Here is a 17295-nt window from a genome sequence, read left to right as displayed (position 1 = left end):
AGCTTTGCTCAGTGACCAATAGAGGAACTTAAGTTTCTCCTGGGTGTTAGTTAGGATTTGAACCCTATCGACATCATTTTCATCAAAGAAGTAGACCTTAAAAAAAAAAAATGATATGAGCAGCCCCTTTGCCTGCTGAGAGGGTGGGAAAAGCCTATTCCAATTTTTTCTTTTTTTTTTTTCGGTTGGCATTGTCCCATCCATGTTAGTATCAGTAGCTATCAAAATTGAGGCCCCATAACAAAAGGAACAAAATTGTAATTAAAAAGTTGTAAATTCTTATAATTGTCTATGAGTTGCATTTATCGTAATCATCTAATTGTGGTTCACATGAACTCTTATAAACCAACAAAAAATAGAAAAAAAAAAAAGTTATCACAACTCTTTACTTTTATAGCTTTTACGGAGTACAGGATGAAAGCAATGAACTACCCTTTTTTTTTTTATATATAAAAAAAAGTTTGATGGATTCAACTCCAATCAATACAACGGATCAAAATATGCCCTCGAACCATAGGATGCTTCAAAGTTTTTTATAAATTATTTATTTAATTCTTACATTATCAGTAAAATTCGAATGTACGATGAAACAGTGATCGTACTTATTAATAGAGCCAACTTATGCTGGTGAAGTGATGAGCCGTCAATCGAAGAGTACGTAGCAAATTTACTTTGCTCTAAGCGAAGAGTACGGTAACAATACTGAGAGTAAATGCAAAATAAACTAAAAAGGCTGCAAAAACCGATCCCTCAGTAAATGAATAGCATTGCTGTGAAGTGCTACGTGTAGGTGTGGTTAGGAGTTTGGTGAAAAGTAAAATCGAGTGATTGCATTCATGCATGTTTTTCTATAAATTGCGACATCAAAGTAGACATTCTAAAGATACAATACACGGCTGAGAAAGCCTGAGAGAACTCTAGAAGAAAGGTCTACTATGGCTTCTAAACCAGGGATACTGTACGACTGGCCATGGACTCCTCTAGGCAACTTCAAGGTACTTGTTTTTTGCTCATTTTCCTCACTGTTTTGGTGAATATACAATGCTTGTTCTAGACAGTTTAAAGTTATAGCTCATCATTGCATTTTTTTTAAAGCAAGAAACTGTTTTGATATGTTTTTTTTAATGCTATTTGCTTATTCTTTAAGTTGAAGAAAAATTTATCTGACTAGTAGGTGCTTCTGAACCCAACTTTTAGCTTTTTAAAAAACTGCAATTAGAGCCTAGCCTTTGGGAACAATCAGACTTTGGTCTCTGAATCAGAATGTAGCGAAGCAAGGCGTCAAGAAAACGATGATGAATTGGCAGTTGGCTTTAGAATGGGGTTTAGATATGTCCATTTTTGTTTTGAGTCTGCTATGTTCTGTTAACTTTTAGTATATGTATAGAGTTGTATAGGTGTAGTAATGGACTGTAATCCTCTTTGTAACCATTTCATCCTCATTCTGATCAATGGAAAATTTTCTTTTATGCAGAGAAAAAAGAAAACCAAAAAAAAAAGAAAAAAGAAAAATTCTATGTTGTGAGGTTCTACTACATCGATTTCCTTTCCTTCTTCTTCTTCTTCCAATTTTGTCCTGTGATGTCAATCCGAGATGTTTTTGCAGCAAGCTTAAGGGACCAATAGTGTACCGAATTTTGACAGCTTGCTGGAACTTAATTACATACGACTATTGTGACAAAATGCGCCTTTGAGAGCTGGTAGCAAGGACTAGTGTTTGTCCAAGGGCAATTCGGGCAATTCATAAAGAAAATCTTGTGCGACATTGTTGCCCTTCAGCCTAATGTAATGTCAATTAGAGTCTCTTCTGTTTCTTAGCCATAGTCTTTATGGTTCCTTTCCAAGCATGACACTACTTGGAAAAAGTACAGATGAAGTATGAGTATAAGGGCCACTAAGCCTTTGGCTGGTGGTCTTGTCATCTGTCAACCCTTGCCTTTCACCCCCTTGCCTTTCACCAATTTTTCATTATAGGTAACTGGAGTTTCTGCTCGCATCGAGTCCTCCTCCCTTCTCCCTCTAGATTAGATTATGACAAAAAAAAAGTACGAATATAAGAAAGAATACGGATGAGCATTTAATGAATATGGATGCAAAAGTATAGCAATATTATTGTCCCTAACTTTCAGTCCTTTTCTCGCCAAATATTTGCATATATAGACTTATACTACATGATATTTTCATGTACATCACATGAATGTTAGATTTGCACTTTATGAGATGTAAATACTTGTTTGTTTATATATTTCAGTATATTAACCGTATATCTGTTTTTTTCTTTTCTTAATTTTATGCTGATTAATTGGTGAATCAAGTACGTTGTTTTGGCTCCTTGGGTGATCCACCACACCTATCCCTACATGGTAAAGGATGCAAGCGGCAGAGACCTTCCGATGTTTCTCGTTTTTCCATTTCTGCTGTTAAGGATGCTCCATAATCAGATCTGGATTTCGTTCTCTCGCTATCGAACAGCCAAGGGCACCAACCGGATTGTTGATAAGAGCATTGAATTTGAGCAGATTGACAGGGAAAGAAACTGGTGCGATAGCTAACTTCTTTCAATTCTACAGCATTTGTGGTGCAATCTCATCAATGGCTGATCACGAGTTTTAAAAAGTGCATATACTCACGTTCCAAACTAACCAACCGTTTGGATTAACTATATTTTTTGGCATGTTTTTGAAAAATTTTACTGTAGTGGAGTTTTTATAGTATATTTTGGAATATTTTTCGAAAATATTTTGAAATATTTAAGAGTAGTAGAGTTTTTAAAACATATTTTGGGATTTTTTTAAATATTAGAAAAAATTAGACTACTTTTTAGAGTACCTTTTATAGTATTTTTTACAGTATTTAAAAAACTAGTTTTTGAAAAACTTAAGGATCCCAACAGCTAAGATCTAGTTTAATTTGTGTAGAATTTTCCTTTTTTTTGTTTTTTTTGACATTAGGATGTATTAAAATTTAACTTTATACGTAAACAGGGACGACAATATTATCTTTAATGGGATAGTATTCTATATGGTGGCCACGATAAAGAGTACTGCAAACATGCCCATTTGGAGGACAGATGGGGTGATCATCACAATTCTGTTACATGTTGGTCCTGTGGAGTTCCTCTATTACTGGCTGCATAGAGCATTGCACCACCACTTCCTCTATTCTCGTTACCATTCACACCACCATGCTTCAGTAGTCACTGAGCCTATTACATGTAAGAGATTACTTATTCTTAGCAGTGAGTTTGAATTCTTAGCACAAGTTTTTTTTTTTTAGTCCTACCATCCCTCCTCACCTTTTTTTTAAAAAAAAAAATTCCCACTTCTTCCCGTACCTTTTCCACCCTAATTGTCAGGATTCGAGCCCTGAATGTAACAGTGAGAAAGACTCTCTTAACTGGTCAATAGGTTACAAATGAAGATATCTATTTCAGTAGCACCACCAAAAAAAAACAAAAAGGGTTTACATCTACTTACAATTGTTAGTCACAATTTAATGATAATTAACAATATGATGGTGTTGCAGCTGTAATTCATCCATTTGGAGAACATGTGGCCTATTTCTTGCTCTTCGCAATCCCATTGGCCACAACATTTTTCTCCGAGACAGCCTCTATTGTTTCATTTATTGGTTACATCAGTTATGTTGATTTCATGAACAACATGGGGCACTGCAATTTTGAGCTCATTCCAAACTGGCTCTTCTCCATCTTCCCCCCTCTCAAGTATCTCATGTACACTCCCTCGTAAGTCTTCACTGGCTCTGCTCGTAGTCGAATAATTTTACATAGCATTTCTCGGTAGGTTTTTTTTTCTTACTCTACATTCCTAAAGTGCAATGGATCACATGTGGAGGGCTTTCATCCGTGATGCTCTAACCATATTTTGAAGTTAGAGAACAGGGAATAAAGCGGCAAATTAATTGTTCATCTACCATCAAGCAAAAGACCAGTAATCTTCTTTATGGTTCATTAGTGTTGGACTGCAAGGACCACGATTTCCTTGGCAAAAGATAGAACTCACCATTCATTATGAAGTTATCTCTAGCGCAAAAGATTGCTTCCTTTGTTCGCCACTGAAACATGTCCATCATTTGGATCTTTTTAATTTACATTTACAATTCTGCCAAATTTGTAGGTAACAAATATGGGACTTTGTTTTTTCCTACCATCATCAGAAAAACTGAAGAGAGACAGATATATATATATATATATGTCTGTGTCTATGTGTGTGTGTGTGTGAAAGAGAGGAAGGGAACGGTTTAGGTGGTAAACTTATACTTTAAACATGATATTTGCATCTTTCTTGCCATTGATACTTTACGACTTTGGTTATGCAAAAAATATAAATGTCTAGTAATTGAGATCATGCTCCACTGAAGTTGAAATATTTTATCACTGTGTTTGGGGAAGCTTTTACTTATGTGAATAAGCTTCAGCTTGAGCTAACTGCTACAGGCTATGTGATTTCATTCTATTTTGATGAATTAAGTGTTAGATGGATTCAACTAACATTTCCTTTGATGCTTCAGGTTCCATTCCTTGCACCATACCCAATTTAGAACCAACTATTCACTTTTCATGCCACTATATGATTACATCTATAATACAATGGACAAGTCTACAGAGAGTTTATATGAGAGCTCACTCAGTAGACAAGAGGACTCTCCAGATGTGGTTCATTTAACACATTTAACAACACCAGAATCCATCTATCATCTAAGGCTAGGCTTTGCATCCCTAGCCTCTCAACCCCATGATTTCAAATGGTACTTCTATTTCATGTGGCCACTGACACTTTGGTCCGTTATGCTCACTTGGATTCATGGTCGAACAATTGTTGTTGAAAGGAATGTCTTCAAAAATCTGAAATTGCAGACCTGGACTGTACCAAAATTTACCATTCAAGTAAGACATCTTTTATCTAAGGGTTTGCTTGTATGTTAAGTAGTTGGTTCTTGCATTTAACTTCGACTTAATCTGCAGTACTTTGCGCAATGGCAAAGAGAGTCTATCAATAGTCTTATCGAAGAAGCCATATCAGAAGCAGAGAATAAAGGGGTTAAGTTGTTGAGTCTTGGGCTACAGAATCAGGCACGGTTTTCGATTTTTTATATGCTCTACTATTTGAGTGCTGTATTTTCTTCAAGGCCATTAATTTTATTTTGAGGTAAACGTATTCTGCTTTGTTCCAGGCGGAGGATCTGAATGGAAATGGAGAGCTTTACATAAGAAGGCACCCCCTTCTGAAAGTGAAGTTGGTAGATGGAAGTAGTTTAGCAGTTGCAATTGTACTAAACAGCATTCCGAAAGGAGCAACAGAAATTGTCCTCAGAGGAAATCTATCCAAGGTTGCTTATTCAATTGCCCTTGCATTATGCCAAGGAGGAACTAAGGTATTATTGAAAACGAGAATGCATCGATATCCATAATATCTTTACTCATCCTGCTCTGAACCAAATGTTTTGAACTCCAGCTTAAGTGTTTTAGCTCGAAACTGGAATTACTCCAAGGGGTCTGTGTACGCTGAATTTTCCATATTCGAATCTTAAATCCATGATCAATTGCAACAATTTCAGGTAGGCACCATCCGCGAGCATGAGTACAAGAAGCTTAAAGCAAGGCTTAATCCAGAGGCTAGAAGTAATCTGGTCCAGTCAAAACATTGTGCTACAAAAGTAAGCATCAATCTCTTTCATGTCCTGGCCATGTTAGCTTCGCACCAACCCAAAAAGTATTCATCATAGAAATGAATGAAACGAGAAAACGGGAGCATGAAACACCCTGTTAAGGTTGGGATTGCCCAGCCATAAAATGATTCAGCTGGTTCTCTACCGTTTCCCATCTTGCATTCAAATTGAATACGTAAAACTTTTACAAATTAATGCACCAGAATATAGGTGAAAAACAGTGTTATATTTGTTCATAAAATGGAGCAGAAATTGAACATATATGCTTCTTGTTTTTTCAGGTTTGGATAGTGGGAGATGGATTGACTGAAGAAGACCAAATGAAGGCATCAAAAGGCACTACTTTTATTCCCTTTTCACATTATCCTCCAAAGAAAATGCGCAAAGACTGTTTCTACCACCATACACCATCAATGTTGGCTCCCAAGCATCTTGAGAATTTGGACTCTTGTGAGGTTAGTCGTGCGCAATATTTGCTCATAACTACATGAAAGCCCATTTCTTTGTCCAAAATACGAATGTTCTGCATCATTCTGACCGAAATACAACTGATAATAAAAAGATTCCACCATTTCTTGGTTTTGTTTTCTGTCAGAATTGGTTGCCCAGGAGGGTGATGAGCGCTTCTCGTGTAGCTGGAATATTGCATGTTTTGGAGAATTGGAATGTGAACGAGTGTGGAAACATGATATTCAACATCGAGAAGATCTGGCAAGCCAGTATTCACCATGGTTTTCGTCCACTGGCGGTGACGCCCAAGGCATAATCCGACTCCAAATGAACTCGCACTGTCTTTCGAATCAGTCATATGATCATCTTTATAAAATTTAAGCTAGGCTATTGTTCTATTTCTGGTTACTATTCTGCTTCGTTGATTAAGTTATGATAAGACTTGATATTCGGGTTGTACTCAACTTCACTTTACTGTAAGGAATTTATGCTAAGCAGGATATGTCATTTAGCATTACATACAAATAGGGATTGGTGGCACCCGCCCCGCGGGGCAGGCGGCGGCGAAGTATTCCCCCGTATACCCCTGCTCCAGCCCCCGCCCCCGCCCCGTCGCTCGTTAAAAAAAGTAAATAAATAAATGTATATGATTATATATATAATATTTAATTTAATTAGTTATAAAATTATAATAATGATATTATTAGTTATAAGTATTATATAATATATATTAGTATATATAATATAATTGATATTATCAATTATATTAATAATTATACATGTCTATTAATAGAAATTATTAATTAGTTATACTAAATTTACTAATATATTTATACTAAATTCGTAATTATACTTAACACAATAACACTTTTTTTCTCAAAAAAAAAAAAAATACAATAATGCCTTAGTAATTGTATTTGTGTCAAAAGTAAAAATTTGACTACTTTAATTGTATTTATTTTACTATGTTGGATTGTATTCAAATAGTTTTTGTTTTATTATTTTTATGGGTTTCAATTGTAAAATTACAATGAATAATAATTTGGTGATATATTGATATTTTAATACTTGATTATTCGTTAAAATTTAACTATAAAAAATTATATGACAAATTTTTATTAGCCCTGCGGATACCCCTGCGAGGGTAGTGGGGTGGGGGCGGGGCGAATTAGTGGGTAGCAGGGCAGGGACGGTGGAGGGGTCCCGCGCCCCAACCCTGCCCCATTGCTATTCCTGCATACAAATTCCCTTCAATTCCTTTTGTTAGCTTATTTTGGGGTCAACTAATTTCAGTGAAAGTGTAAAATACAGTCTACCTTGCCAAATAAGGCTCTAAGCGAGTGTTATTCAACACGAAATTTTCGAATACTAGCTCCTGGCTTCTTATGTATATGATAATTGTGTAGATAAAAGTCATTAATGGAAACAGGCTTAAAATGTTTAGAGGTTGTTTTCTCTTCTTGCCAGCCGCGTGTGCATGACATGTGAACAAATTTAAGTCTCAGAGGGAAGAGATCGTTGCAATTGAATATTTAGGGACAAAATGACGAAAAGAATTTGTATCACAGCCCCGTCTCAAACTATCGCAGATGCAAATTGGCTGTGATTTACTTCACCCGGTTGCTTCTGCACCATGATCCAATTTTTTACACTGAAAAATTATATTCAAAGGATCCTCGACTATCTATGCCAAGATTTGCGCTGCTTAATGTAGGTCCAAAACGTCGATGAGATTTTCGAGTTGACCTGTATATTTAACGTATTAACTCCGTTATCAAAACTCAAATTAATTGATAAGAACATTAGTTAAATAATGAAATATCTGATTCGACTTTCAAATTCTCTTCTTTATCCTAGATTTGAAGTCTCTCGATTTTTTTTTTTTAAGAAAAGTACTATCCTACTTGGGCAGTTTTTTTTTGGCTGTATGCTTCCTGCAAAGTCCAAACTATACTATTGATATTAGACCCCAAAAAGCAGTAATTATATAATCTCTCTATGTTTTCTTTTTAAATTTTCCTTGAAGGAAAATTATCCAACTTTCGTGGAGCATAAGGTATCAGTGCATCACCAGACAAGTAAGTACTGAGTTTTGATTTTTATTTCTATTTTTTGGTACAGGAGCCTTCGACTTTATTCTCCACTTATCAAAAATTCAAATGTTCAATATTAGACTGTAGATTTCAGAAGTAGGTGCCGCAGCTTGATCAGCAATTTTCTCTCCCTTCGCCGTGACAGAAAAACAGAAGAAAAAACATTATAGTAACTATTAAAACAGGTTAATATGCAAACCTAATAATCAGCAAGAGAAAGAATGCTGAATATACCCCCAAAAAAAAAATTCTTTTTTACAGGAAGTGTGTTTGAATTGTAAATTATTTGAGATATTTTTACTGTAGCACTTTTTGTGATGTGATGTATGTGAGATAAAAAGGTATATTGAAAATTGTAACGGTGATGACAAATAATCTCCTGCCTATGAGTTGTCAAAAACTGTTGCTTCTTCGTACATTCGTACATCAATTTATTGTGCGGCTCCAATTCACAATGTCATTGACAACACCACCCAGACATATCACCATCATTTTGAATAAAGAATACATGCATCTAAATAGAAAAACTTCTATTCTAGAGCACAACGATTTATGGCAACAGGTACCACATTAATTTCTGAAGAAACAATGGAAAGCATTCCTCTTACTTCATTGTCAGGCTCAAATCTTTTGTATCTGAGCATGCATAAATACAACCAACGACTCTACTCTTAGGGTAGTTGGTACCAAAAGAGTTTTAAAACTCTATTCGAGTGTAACTTAAGAGATCAAATCCCTTGACTTACATTCTAATATCTAAACCATCCTGAAAATTTCGCTAGCGGATGCGCACCCGTCTGAACCGGTAGTGGTTCACTAGGTTCTTCTTTGACCTTTTTAAGTCCCTCTCCCCTTAATATATATAGAATAGGAAAAAGTATATGATAGAATCTATCGTGTCGGCAAAAAAAAAAGCATGCATAAATACATTTGAGCGTCAAAAGTCCAACTCAAATATTTGCTAATGGTGCTTTGATTGTTCTTTTATGTAATTGAAAAATACAAAAAAAAAAGCCCATTTCATTGCTAATTTGCAATTACAACTTAAGAGAAGAAGAGGCGGTGGTCATAATTATAATGAAAGCATAAATATAATTTCGCGTTCTTATATAATCAAAATAGTTGAAAGGTATTCTGGTAAAAAAATTAAGGTTGAAATCTCATAACTAAGAGATTTTAGTTCAAATCCTCTTTCTCACTTTCACTTTCTTAAAACAATTACTAAAAAAAAGAAGGGTTAAAAGGGAGTGTCAGTACCACCTTTAAACTGCGAAATATCTTAAAATGCCCCCCCCCCCCCCCCACACCCACCCACAAAAAAAAGGAAAAAAATTGGTTGGTGTGAACAAGTCTTTCGAAGTTGACTAGGTTTATGCATGTTGTAACTTGTAATCTCCCAAAATGATCCCGCGAAGTTTATCAAGTAGCAATGTCCAACACTCCATGCATTCAATTTTTGACTATCGGCATTAGCAAAATCTACATAGACGTCATGTATGTACAAGGCAACATGCGCAATTTTGATATAAGTTCAACTGGAGAAGACAGATAAGAGTGGTACCATTGAGGGGTCCAAGGTGGATGTTAGTTGGATTAATGTTGAACGGAAGGAAGATAAGAAAATCTCATTGGCAGGTGAAACTAATAAATGAATCAATAAAAGTTTTTCATTGCAGGTTCATTATACTATCTTCCAAAGAAATTGCAGAAAGACAGACGCCAACGCAAGTTGGTTCACTTACTTAATAAAGACACGTCACTTTCTGACAAAAAATTATATGTATAAATTTTACTGTCACGTGAGACTTGTACTGATAAGTGATTTATAAGAATTCTACTCTTATAAGTGATTATGATTCCGAGAACGTATCTTAATTCGTAGTGGTGACCACCGAATTTTTTTGGTACCGGAAAACAAAGTGCGGAGACACTGCTTTTACTACTAAACGCAGTCAATGTCGGCTCCCAAAGCATCTCGAGAGTCTGGACTCTTTGAGAGGTCTGTCACAAAATTAACTCGGTTTTTTAGCTAATTAATTCTGTACCGTTCACTTCTTTTCCTTTTTTTGTATTTTTTTTTCTTGGTTGAGCACGACCCTGTTTTCAGAACTAGATTAAAACTCACTTCTCTATAGAGAAAACAGAAATGTCATCCATTAATGTCATGACTAGACAGAAATAATGAATAATCCCCTTTTCTTGGTATATCGTTTCAGAATTGGTTGCCTGGAAGGGTCAGGCTAATTACTCAGATTATTGACCAAAAAAAGATTAATCGCACATGTATGGCTCTGACAGGGTTTTGGTACAAATGTATGGGTGCCGGGCTGACAAAAGACAACTGAAACATTCTGACTCTGACACAGCCATTTCGTTTTTTTTTTATTATTTAATAAAGCTGTCAGCTACAGGGCTGACAAGGCCCGGTAGCCGACAGCCTCTACACAAAGCTGGCTGCCGGGCTCTCTCAGCCCGGCAACCAGTAAAGTTATGCTTCATAATTTGACAATGTGAAGTTATGCATTTTTCCTTCTCTTCATTTTTTTGGCTATTTTGCTTTTATATTGCACAATAAATTTATATTTATAAAATTATATAGTACATTAAAAATTACATAACAATTTTAGCAAATAATTTTTCAACAATTAGAGAACTGCATCTTATTGTAAAAAGAATGAGTTTTTCATTTAAAACGGCCTTTGTTTAGTTTAACATCTTATAGAAGTAATTATTGATTTAATAAATAGGTATATCATCTATTTCTGCTGTTCGATTCATGAAACGTAATTTTATTAAATTAAAAGACTAAAGAGATTTAGTACGTCAAGTGGCATAAGTTTTAAATAATTAGAATTAGTCAAAAATTTGACTTCGTATTTTTTCGTCTCTTATGTTTTAAATAATTATATTTCAAATGAAATGAAATAAAATGTGAATTTGATTGAATCCGTGAAAAATGTGGTCTAATTCTCATTAAAATCCTTAAAAGTAATCCACATTGTCAAGACATATTAGCCTAAAGAGTATCTTTTCGTTATATTAATTATCAACAAATGATAACACATACATCATATATAAAAGAAAATTTAGTGAAAAAAGAAAATTTTAATTTGAGTATATAGTAACTTTCGTTGTAAATAGTATTACGATATGAGTTTCAATCGGTTATGATCAGGTATTGTGATTATAATAACAAATAAACGTGATTACCAATATAAAAAACTCACATGAATTTTTCAAAAATTCCTTGCCATTTCTTCTTGTCTTTCCTTCAAATATTTCAATAATACAATTTAATGCATTTACATTTATGTTCATCTTAAATTGATAATTTTATTGAATAATTTAAATAATTATAAAATCTTTATTTAAATTGAAACTTAATAGACAACTAGTTAAAATGCCAAAAAAAGAAAAGAAATATTATTCAATCGACTCAATGACATATAATTACTTATATTATAATAGAATATTTAATTAACTTTTTAAATTTATTAAATATAAGTATTGGTCATTAGATGATGAACAAAATTTTAAGAGGACTTTTATTATGATTTTAAAATATATAATATTTTTTATCTAATAATAATCCGCTTTCACCAGTGCCGAATAGGCGGAATATACTTCTTTGTGCGTTTCTACCATAATTGGCCTCCTTGCATTGCTTCTGCTTATTATGCGCAGAAGAGTGAAGTCTCCATATTGTAGAAAAGTTGGCTTCCTTGCGCATAAAGCTGTTAATCGAACCGAGCAGCTTGCGAGCCGAGCTCGACCCGGCTCGATAAGGGCTCGACTCGGCTCGTTTACAGAGAGAAACGAGTCGAGCTCGAGTTCTAATCAATACTCGTTTAATACACGAGCCGAGCAAGACTCGGCTCGTAAAAGCTCGGTAGGCTCAAAAAATAGGGGTATTTTTGTCATTTCAATGTGTATGTAGTACTCTAACTAAGTCATCTCCCATGTAGCCCTAATTCTTCCTTTCCTCTTTTGGTCCTTCATTTTCCCGTCCCATAGCCGTCACCCCGCAGCCTCCATTCTCATGCCGCACCCCGCAGCCGTCATTCTCACCGCCAGGCGCCATCCGCAGCCGCAGCCGCAACGGCTAGGCGCCTCCTCTGATTTCTGTCGACTCTTTTTCCGTTCCACAGCCGTAGCCGCAGCCGCACCCACCGTCACTGACTCACCATACGGAGCACCCTCCATTCTCACCACCGTCACTGCACGTGAATTCGTGAGCAGCGCCGTATGTTGCCACCTCGGTAGAGCCAGGGCCTCTACCATACCCCGATTCACTGCATTCTGGTAAGTAGTAACCATTTCTTCTCCAATTTTTGCAATTTCCTGATCATAGATTGCAGAAGTAATAATTAATTGGTTTTCCTGGTCTAGAAATTAACCCGGCAGTTCAATTTTTTTTTTGGATTTATTGTTTTGGCCCTTTTCCCTTTCAAATGCAATTAAAGAGATCTCAGACACAGGAAGATTAATGCCAGCCTGAAAATAGATGATGGCTTTGTACTTTTGTTTTCTCATTCTTCTTCATTTTCTTTTTCCTTTTTTTAGCTGAAATTAGCTTTAAGCCTTAATTTTTAGCTAAACTTCTTCAGTGATTGTGCTACTGGATAGCAGCAGTCAAAATTGATATGGTGTAATGTGATTCCCTTTTTTTTAATTAAAACTTGGGAGGGCTGGGAAATTATTTTCCCGTGACAGGGGAGGTAAACTCCTAACATTTTAGTTGATTTATGCTGCTTAAAATATCAAAATTCAATTACTGATTATACGTCAAATGCAGCTCAAGATTCAATCTTTGCGGGCTGAAGATGAATTACTTGGGATGAATGAGTATGTTTTGTTACAAAATGAAAAACAAATTATTGATATTGGTAATCTTGGAGTCTATCTATTTCTTGCAAACAGATCCCATTTTGTGCCCAAACTTTAGAATTTGAATCTAAAGTTCTTGATAGTTTAGTTCTGAATCTAGGTTATCTTTCTATGCCCAAACTTGTTCCTTTCTTTTCCTCGCTCGATTTTCGTTTCAATACATTGTTCACTAACTATGCTTAGGGTGCATGGGCAGCCCTCTGCAATTATATTTTCAATACAGACTTTTGATTGTATAATTTCAAAACAAAAACAAAATAAGAAAAAGAATGATTTGTTCTTTTCCTGATTCCTTTCCAACTGATGGCAGAGTGTAGTTGGGCTGCATGTTTTGCATTTTGCAATGAAGATGATGGCTTTTGAAAACTCATTGAATTGCTCTTGGTAGTCCCCCGTGATCATATGAAGGAAATGCTACATATTTATAGTCAAATAACACTTGAGTTATACCTGAGAGTAAGATAGGAGAGATTGTAAATAGAAGGATTTGAGTTCAAAACCTTCTATTTACCAAAAAAAAAAAGATTGAGTTATACTAAGTAGCTGCATCACTTTATTTTTCAGTTTCAAATTCCATTAAAACTTTATTATATTGAGAATTGAGATAGGAACAAGTTAAAGAAATGTAAAAATTGGCTTGAAGTGGGCATTATTTCTTGGAATCTGTTTTATTACTTTTGTACCTTATTTCTTAGAAATGTTATTCTAAATTGCTGTCTTGGCTAATCAGAATCTGTATTGGTTATTAAATGTTTTTGATTAAGGAATGTACAGCTCTCCATTCAACTCAATTCAAGGTTCATCATCAAGTCCTGTGATGGAGCAAAATAATGAAGACGTGGAACAAGTGAATTACAACGAAGAAAGAGCTGATGAGATGAGTGAAGAAGAGATAGAAATGATAGAAGATGATGCTAATGAAGGAGGACATTTTGGTTTGAAAATGTTGTTATCCAATCTGTTTTGGACATTTTGGTCACTGATATGTTGTAATCTGATGTGGTTTGGACATTTTAATCCGAGTTTGGACATTTTTTTTCTCCATTTGATGGTTTTTGGCTTGTATTGTCATTTGGCTCGAGCTTGTATTGTTGAATTTGATGGTTTGGACTTGTTGAATACGAGTGTGCCAGGGTCTGATATGGTGTCTCCCGTAAACGAGCTCGAGCTCGAAACTCGAGTTTTTCGCGAGCTCGAGCTCGAGTTTCGAGCTCAACGAGCTCAGCTAGATTTCAAACTCGAGTTCGAGCCCGAGCTCGAGTTTTTTACCACCACATCGTGTCGAGCTCGAGCACCTTGTGAAGCTCGAATTAGTAATCGAGCGAGCTCGAGCTAGCTCGATTAGGGGTTCGAGTCGAGTTCGATTGTCCTATGCTCGAGCTCGACTCGGCTCGTTTAACAACTCTACTTGCGCAGAAGAGTTGGCTTCCTTGCATTATGCATAGAAAAGTGAAGTCTCCACACGAAATGCTAAAGCAAGACATTCAGGCAGCCTTTTTTTTTGTCCTGGGTAGGCTGTCGAATAACGCATGCTGCCACCTTTTTTTTTTTTTTTCTGTCAGGCACCCAAAATTCAACGATTGGACCTTTTTTTTTTTTTGTGCAGAGGCTGTCGGCTACCGGGCCTTGTCAGCCCGGTAGCTGACAGCTTTATTAAAAAAAAAAAATGAAATGGCTGTGTCAGAGTCAGAATGTTTCAGTTGTCTTTTGGGTGCGGCACAGCCCGGCACCCATACATTCGTACCAAAACCCTGTCAGAGCCATACATGTGCGATTAATCTTTTTTTGGTCAATAATCTGAGTAATTAGCCGAAGGGTCATGAGTGCACTGCATCAGGTGTTGGTGGGATTTTTTTTTTTTTTTTGTCAACACAGGAGTGTTCGGGTCATTCCTTACGAGGCCCGACTAATCCCCAGCGGCCCGAGCCCAGTGGCCCAGCCCAGCCCAAGCACGATATGTGCGCGGAGTAGGGGTGGCAATTTTCGACACGACCTGAAAACACGACACGAACCTAACACGAAATTAATGGGTTTGGGTTGAGGTTTCGGGAATTCGGGTCAGAATCGGGTTGGACCCGATGAACCCGAAAAGAAAACAGGTCGATTTCGGGTCAACCCGTGCTGACCTGATATGACCCGATATGACCCGTTTACGAATTAAAAATAATTTAATAAACATAAAAATAATTTTATCTAACTAAACTAAGTTATTCTTTTTTTCAAAGGCATTAATTACTTAATCCTAAATGAATTTATTTAATTTGTGTGAAGTTGAAATTATTATATTTGGACAAATAATATATTATATTATTTTTTACTTTTATATTGTTTTAGTTTATTTTATATTTTGTTTGGGATCACTTTTACGGTGTTTAATTTTTTTTAGATTTGGTTTGGAATTATTTATTTAAATTTTTATTACTTGATTATGTAATTAGTTTTGTGAGAAATTGATTTTATTAGAAATTATAGTGATAAATTAATAAATTAAAATTAAGTTTCGGGTCATTTCGGGTCGACCCGCCAACCCGTCAACCTGAAATTTTCGGGTTCGGGTCAGCATACCTGACCCGTCACGGGTTGGCGGGTCGGGTTCGGGTCAACAGATTTTCTGGCGGGTTGACCCGAACCCGACCCGCCAACCTGATTTGGACCTGAATTGCCACCCCTAGCGCGGAGGAATCCAGCAGAGCGGAGACTCGATCTCGGGACCTAGTGGTCACCGGTTGGAGGTGCTACCGTTGGACCATTCACGCGGTGGCTAGGTGTTGGTGGGATTGATATTGCATGCTTTGGAGATTTGGAATGATGTCCAGTGATCAAAGCCGCAATGTGCCTCCATGATCACAAGCTCCTTGATCTTCTTTTAAGGAAGAAATCAGAATTAAATTACTAATCCTTAATCCCAGGTAAACCTCAAAAGTCGGCAACTCTTAAGGCCACCCAGGGAACTAATAACCTAACCCTCAACCCCTCATTTAATCGATGTGGGATTCTTGTGGTAAGGTCAGGGAGGCCTCTGCTGCTAAAGGTGTACTAACCCCCAAGACACTCGAAACCCCCAAGACAAGCTCCTTGATTTTCTACTCATGCATTTATATGGTCTTATCGGATTATGTTAGATTTTCCTAAGTTTTGCGATGTTCAGGTTTTCCTTATAGACATCCATCAAAGGGCGGCAAAATGATTCCCAAGTGCCGATGGGTTACCTATGCCCAAACATAATTTAGCCGTCATCTTCCATCGTCTTTTTCTTGATTCCATTTTATCTAGTTCTATGTTGTAACAGTAGACTTTTCCGTTTCCGCTGCTTATTACTAGGTTATAGATGCCACCCTACCATGTGAAAAGTTTTTTAATTGGTGATGAGAAGCACCTTGTTTCGATTGTTCTTATATTTGCCTATTAAATTAATATATTTATTAATTTATTGGGTCCAATAATTCAAGAAAAAGACTAAAATGGAATTCGACAAAAAATATTTATTTTGAAAAATTATTGCATGAGGAATAGAGAGAAGTACAGACTTTTTTTTATGAGTAAAGAGAGAAGAAGTTTACAAAAAATAAAAAATAAAAAAGGATTTATTGGATATTTGGGTAGTTTCAAAATAGACCTAACCCATTTTAATCCCAACCATGTTAGTCCCCTGACCTGTATGGACCTGCTTGGGCATAGACTCATACTGTTTAGTTCCGTTTAAGTCTCGCCCGTCCTGCCAATTTGCCATCTCTAGTTGCATTCAAGAAACTCATCCCAATCCTCTGGAACGTCTAAACAAAATTATGTACGAGTTCTCTTTCGAATTCTTACATTAGTAGATACTTAAGATTAGGGGTGTTCACGAATCGAGCCGCTCGCGAGCGGCTCGAATACGAGCTCGACTCGAGCTCATCAATATCGAGTTCGAGTCGATCTCGAGCTAATTAAGTCGATATCGAGCTCAAAAACATTAAACTCGTTGGCTCGCGAGCTCAATTATATATTTATTTTTTATTTTAATAGTAAAATTACATATATATCCCTAATATTTTATTATTTGTTAAAAAATTATTATTTTATTTATTTTATATTTTTTAAAAATAAAATAATAATTATTTTTTTTTTATTTTTTAAGCTCGAGCTTGATATTTTGAGCTCGTCGAGCTCGAATTCGAACTTCACAAAATTAACTCGA

General features: G+C 36.0%; 1 protein-coding gene across 1 annotated transcript; it reads left to right on the top strand.

The window, feature by feature from the left end:
* The first annotated feature begins 881 nt into the window (after positions 1–881).
* Positions 882–6655, top strand: LOC113763789 (protein ECERIFERUM 1-like). Its single transcript, XM_027307721.1, has 10 exons — positions 882–995; positions 2316–2539; positions 2985–3214; positions 3526–3745; positions 4531–4906; positions 4985–5092; positions 5194–5394; positions 5578–5676; positions 5970–6143; positions 6284–6655. The coding sequence occupies exons 1-10, from the start codon at positions 936–938 to the stop codon at positions 6452–6454; spliced, it is 1863 nt and encodes a 620-aa protein (XP_027163522.1). The 5' UTR covers positions 882–935; the 3' UTR covers positions 6455–6655.
* The last annotated feature ends 10640 nt before the right edge of the window (positions 6656–17295 follow it).

This window comes from Coffea eugenioides, chromosome 2 (assembly GCF_003713205.1).
Source record: "Coffea eugenioides isolate CCC68of chromosome 2, Ceug_1.0, whole genome shotgun sequence".
Classification (NCBI taxonomy): Eukaryota; Viridiplantae; Streptophyta; class Magnoliopsida; order Gentianales; family Rubiaceae; genus Coffea; species Coffea eugenioides.
Note: the sequence above shows the minus strand (reverse complement) of the source record. Positions and strands in the feature narration are given on the sequence as shown.